Consider the following 6,128-nt stretch of genomic DNA (forward strand, 5'->3'; position numbering starts at 1 on the left):
AATGGGCTAGGAAATGGCTACTGCCAAACCTGATGACCTGAGTTCCAGTCCTGGATCCATTATGGAGAGAGAGAACAGACTTCCACTCATGCCTCAACAACAAATAAGTAAATATAACTAAATTATTAAGAATTTAAAAAAACCCACCATGTAAAATGGTGTATGGCTTTAATCCCAGCACTCAAGAGGTAGAGGCAGGTAAATCTAAGTGGGAGACCAGCCCGGTCTACAGAGTGAGTTCCAGGACAGCCAGGGCTACACAGAGAAACCATGTCTTGAAAAAACAAAAATAAATAAATAAATAAATAAATAAATAAATAAATACCCAACCAGACGTGGTGGTGCACTTCTTTAATCTCAGCACTCAGGAGGCAGAGGCAGGAAGATCTCTAGGGCGTCCAGGTCAGCCTGAACTACACAGCAAGTTCCAGGACAGCCATGATTACAAAAGAACAACAACAACAGTAACAGAATCATTAAGACCTTGTTTAAAGATATTTATTTATTTATTTATTTATTTATTTATTTATTTATTTGGTTTTTCAAGACAGGGTTTCTCTGTATTGCTTTGGAGGTGGTCCTGAAACTCACTCTGTAGACCAGGCTGGCCTCAAACTCACGGAGATCCACCTGCCTCTGCTTCCCAAGTGCTGGGATTAAAGGTGTGCGCCACCAACGTACATATGAGTGTTTTGCCTGTGTATAAATGCACCATGTGCATGCAGTACCCACAGAGGCCCGAAAAGAGTGTGAGACACCCTGGCACTGGAATTACAGATAGCTATAAGCTATCATGTGGGTGCTGGGAACTGAACCTGGGTCCTCTTCAAGAGTAACATGTACTCCTAACTCTCCAGCTCCAGTAATTAACTCTGCATGTGGGCTCCAGGCTAAACCCTTCTGCGTCCCTTCTTAGTTCTTTTTTTCCCAGTAGGTGGTGAACTGACCAGGTTCTGGGTGTCTGACCTGAATCTTGGGTTCCAAGGCCTGCAGGCAGATGGCCTCTGTTGACTCTGTCTGTGCTCCTCTACAGGGTCCCTGGATACCCACCAAGCTCCTACTCAGATCCTGAATGAGACCCAAAGGGCTCTAGAAAGCCTGAGGCAGCAACTGGGTTCACATGGAACCCTGCATCGCAAACTGAGGGAGTTGGAGCAAGAGTCTGCACGGCAGGAGCTGCAGATCCAGAGCTTTGAGAATGACCTTGCTGAGATCCGCGCTGACAAGCACAACCTGGAGACCATTCTGAGCAGCCTACCAGAGCAATGTGCCAGCTAGACCCTGGCACACCCTCCCCACCTTGCTGTTTCCTGCCCACTCCCCATAGGTGTCCCGGGTCGGCCTTCTGTGTGCTCATGTGAATGACCACACTTGCTTACTGGTATGTCCAGACCGTCTTCAGTGTGAGCAGCAGGAGTGAGTCCATGTTCACAACTCCACACAGATGGCACTGTGTGCAGCCCTACATATGCATCAGCACACATACCCCCAGCATCATAGAGCTGTCAAGACGCAGCCATGAGCTTGGACACACTTTGCATCCTGGGTGAATCCCATTATGAGAAATTCCCTGACTATCTAAACACCCCCTCCAGAGAGTAGAGCTCCAAAGCTGAGAGGTTATCCACAGAGATCTTGAGAAGGCAAATCCCACACCCATGGTCACAGCGCTGGCCTTGGGCCTACTATGCTCCCACATCGCCCACTGGTCACCCAGCAGCTTAAAGAACTGAGGTGCTGGGCAGATTAAGAAATGCCAAGACTCTAACAGGATTTAGAGGTGGCATCCAAGTGTGGCCTGAAAGGCCCACAAGGCAAGACACAGATGTCATTGTCTTTTGTGGACTCTTCCCTCCGTGGATCTGGATCTGCCGCAGACTCACTGAAGGAAGTCTCTACCCACACCCATCCCCCTCTGTCTCCTGATCTACCTGAAGAACCAGGTTCTTCAGAGTCTGGGTCATGAGGCCTCAAGCAGGCTCTAGGAACAGCCCTCTGTGCCCTGCTGACCTGGTTAGTCTTTGATTGGCACTTCTCAAACCAGTCCTGTGGCTCCACCTGTCATGAAGGATGCCACAGGGGTGTGGAAGCCTGGCTGTCATTCTAGGCCTGCGACCCATGGCTGCCTCTGCCCAGGAATCCCTGGCATTTCCTCCTGATGTTCCCCCTCTTTCTCTGGGCCTTCTTTTAGTACACAGCAGGGCCTAGGCACTAGGATTACAGCCACCTTTGCAAGCCCTGTCCCTTTCCTAGGTCCCAGAGGAACTGATGGTGATGTGGACCAATTCTGATTATGAGGAAATAAAGGACCCTTTTCTGAGCTGGGTGTGTCTTTGATAGGCACTACTGGTGGGCAGCCAGGGCCTGCTGTGGGTATGCACAGAGCACCTTTGTGGCTGGCCCTGAAAGCAGGTAGATCCTACGTTGGTGATCCCAACATGTGGGAAGGAAGTTGGCAGAACTGGGCTCATGCCATGCCAGGGTCTGTCATGGCTGGCTTTGCAGGGGCCAGGTGACCACCCTCTTTCCTTTCAGATCCAGGGGACTTTCAGACAAAGACTAGGGGCCAGGGGAGAGGTGGCCTACAAAGAGGTCTTCAACTGATTCCTGCTTCAGGGTGGAGACACTGAGGCAGGAAACTGAACTTAAAACTGTCCAGTAGCTCTACAAGGAGCATGGAAGGACACCATCAAACAAGATGAAGTCTTGGGTCTAGGCTTAGAAGTGTGGAGAGACAGAGGAGAGAGTGCCCCAGATAAGAGGGTAGACAGACAGGGTTACAGAGCAGGGGCCTGGCCAGCATAGGTCACTGCAAATCTAGGCTAGGGCAGGTTGTAAAGCACACTCTAGTCTACCAAGGCTTTTAGCCACAAAGCCAAAAGGATCCCCAGATTAGCTTCAACAGAAAAACAGAGGTCATCAGAAGGGTGATTTGGGATTGTGGACTAGGAAAAGCTGCCAGGCTACAGAGAAGCCTGGAGACTGTAGCCTGGTGCTGATGTGGTGGGCATCATCTTCTGTCTCCTTCCTTGGTCCCAGCTCTGCTTCCTCTGTTTGTTTAGGTCTTACCTCTGCAAGTTAGCCTTCCTTCCTTCCTTCCTTCCTTCCTTCCTTCTTTCTTCCTTTTCTTTTCTTTTCTTTTCTTTTCTTTTCTTTTTTTTTTCTAGACAGGTTTTCTCTGTATAGCCCTGGCTGTCCTGGAACTCTCTCTCTGTAGACCAGGCTTATCTCAAACTCAAAGGTTTGCCTGCCTCTGACTCCCAAGTGCTGGGATTAAAGGTGGTTGCCACCACTGCCCAGTGTGCCACTGTCTTTCTTGAACAAGATGATGACACTGTATAGTCCCCTCCCCCAAAGTCCTGGATTTGCAAATTTTTGGTTACTATTTTTATTTTGATATTTATTCATTTTTATTTTATATGTATGTATGTGTTTTTCCTGCATGCATGTCTGGAAACTATATGCATGTTTCAAATCCTCTGGAACTGAAGTTATAGACAGTTGTTAGTTATGTGATTTCTGGGGACCAAACCCAAGTGGACAAATAGACAATTCTTTGTTTGTTTGTTTGTTTGTTTTGAGACAGGGCTTCTCTATGGCTTTGGAGGCTGTCCTGGAACTAGCGCTTGTAGACCAGGCTGGTCTCGAACTCACAGAGATCCACCTGCCTCTGCCTCCCCAGTGCTGGGATTAAAGGCATGCGTCACCAACCCCCGGTGTAAATAGACAATTCTTTTAACTGCTGAGCCACCACTTCAGCGCCAGGTCAAACGTCTGGTTGGTCAGATCCCCTGCATATTCAAAATAACAGGGCCTCCTGGTCCAAGGCTTTGTGATGAGACATGTCCTACACCTCCCTCCTGGCACAATGGGGGGTGGGGAGGGGCCAGTGTTCAGAGGAGAGGCACCTTCCTCCAGAGAGAACCTTAAAGTCAGGGTGAAGGTGAGGTTGCTGGTGGTGGTTGTTTTAGGCTGAGTGAGACTGACTTGGTGGATTGCCGGGGTCAGTAGAAAGACTGAAGATAGGGAATTGGGTGAAGAGGCTCTGGTGCATATGCGGCCAAGGAGTGAGGGCTCTAAAACTAACTCTGGGACGGATCTGACATTGCTCTGGCCTCAGCCAAGTTTGTCTGATGGTGGACTTGTTCAACCCCTACTCACCTGAGCAATGATGCTCAGCAAGACCCAGGCCAGCATCCCCAGTGGGCAGAGGCCAGGCTTCTTCTCCATTCCTGGGTGACAAGTCTCAGGCCTAACATGTGACTCATGCAGTATGATCATGCCTGATGCGTGCAGAGCCCAGAGATGGGCCTCCTCATGACTGAGTGGAATAAAGCAGCCACTGGACATCTGAGCAGGAGAACATGGGGTGGCCCCTGCTCAATCCCATGGAACAGTCAGGAACAGCTGTTGTGTAGCAAGTCTCCTTTGGGGTTAAAACGTTCAACCCTGCAGGGGAGGCCTAAAGCGGGGAGCTAAATAACCAAAAAACAATAGCTTCAAAAACACCCTGAAACTGACCAGACTCACTAAGCCCCTCCCTGACAGGGTAAGTAGAGCTTGGGTGCAAAGCTCTTTAACAAGAAGAGCTGCCTGGAGAGATTAGAGCAACTGAGGTATCTGGACAGGACATTCTCCATGCAACCTTATTGAGCTGTCTGCAGACTGTGCAGTGTGTCCAGGTTCCCAGCTTTGTGAGCTGTCACCCACACTGCAGTGGGCTTTGGTGATGCAGCTGTCTGTGAGTCATTTCTTCTCCTGTAAGTAACCCCCCACCCATATTCTTGTAACCCCAATAAAACTCATTGGCTCACCAAGCTGGACTTTGGTGGTATCCCTACTTCGGTCTGTCCTGGCTTCCCTAACTGGAGTGAGTAGGTGCGTGGTAGGTGTGTGTTACATCTCCCCAGGAAAGGTTTTGGCACACAACAACAGCTAACCCAACTAGCTATCGCAATAGGCAGTCTGAGACTGGACCAATGAGTGCCCTATTCTGAGTCCAGTTCCTGCATGAGCTTTTAGAGGGAATACTACCAAGTAGGTTTTGCATTCCCAAGCCCTTGTCAGCCCTACTTCTGCACTCCACAGTCCCTACTCCTGTTTTCCATATTCTGCTCAGTAGGGAGCTTGAATCAAGTGTTCAGGTTCAGACCTTGGGATGAATGAATGGGCAGTGACCTAGGAGCAGGGGTCCATGCCCTCTGAACATCTTTGCTCACTTTAGCCCCATCTCATTCTGTATGGCCCCTCTGTGTGAGCCTGACCATTTTTCTCCCCTGGGGAAAAAAAATAAAAGAGGCAATCATCTGGTCCCAGGATCCCAATATAAGGAGTCCAGATCTGAGACAAGTCTGGGGAAGGGGAATTCCTAGATCCAGCCCCCAGAGACATACTGCAGGCGGTGGTGTCTCCTTCCCCTGGGCAGGGAAATCCTGCTCTGTTGGCCGTGTCCACAATTTAACAATTCGACGGAGACCCTTTCTCCGGAAGACAGATCGGATTGGACAGTAGAATGCATGATTTCTTTCTTTACAAGTCTCCAGTTCTTGCATACACGGCCTGGCTTCATCTGTAGTCATCAGCTGCTTCCTTTATCCCCCTAGAGGAGTTGTGTTCCAGGCTTCAGCTTCCAGACTTTTCTTTCAAATAGGCATACCCGTCCTATTTTGTAGGTTGGGGGATGAAACGACACACACAGAGGCAAGTGTCAGGTAACCGTGGGCGACCAATAAGGTCTTTATTATCAACACTCACATTTATCTAATTGATTTAATTGGTGTCATAGTGGCACTACCGGGCAAAGGCGACAATAAGGTGACAGCCTACATTAGCACTTGATCTTCACAAACAGCTCTTCGAACTTCTCACTGAGTTGTGATTTTGTCTCTTCTGGAGAAGAGGACGGGGAGAGAGAGCGGTCCGGTAGTGCATTTTCCGCGTCCTCCAGTAGAGGGGCGGTGGCAGGCTCCGCGTCCAGCGAAACAGCTAGCTTTGATGCCCTAGGCGCGCGCGGCCGCGGGGAGGGGCGCAGGAGGCGGGCTGCCGGCTGGGCGGGGTGTGTCCGGCAGCGCAGTCCCTCCGCCCCTGGGTCCCGTCGCCACACGCCGCTGAAACTCTGGACCAGGAGC

At 50.0% G+C, this 6,128-nt stretch overlaps 1 protein-coding gene across 1 annotated transcript in view; it reads left to right on the forward strand.

The window, feature by feature from the left end:
• Lamc3 (laminin subunit gamma 3) overlaps positions 1–2,022 on the forward strand; it is a 58,904-nt gene extending 56,882 nt beyond the window's left edge. The window contains exon 28 of the mRNA XM_027423866.2: positions 1,034–2,022. Within this exon, the coding sequence (XP_027279667.1) occupies positions 1,034–1,278 (245 nt within the window). The 3' untranslated portion in view covers positions 1,279–2,022. The remainder of the gene's footprint in view (positions 1–1,033) is intronic.
• The last annotated feature ends 4,106 nt before the right edge of the window (positions 2,023–6,128 follow it).

The sequence above is a fragment of the Cricetulus griseus genome, chromosome 6 (assembly GCF_003668045.3).
Source record: "Cricetulus griseus strain 17A/GY chromosome 6, alternate assembly CriGri-PICRH-1.0, whole genome shotgun sequence".
NCBI lineage: Eukaryota > Metazoa > Chordata > Mammalia > Rodentia > Cricetidae > Cricetulus > Cricetulus griseus.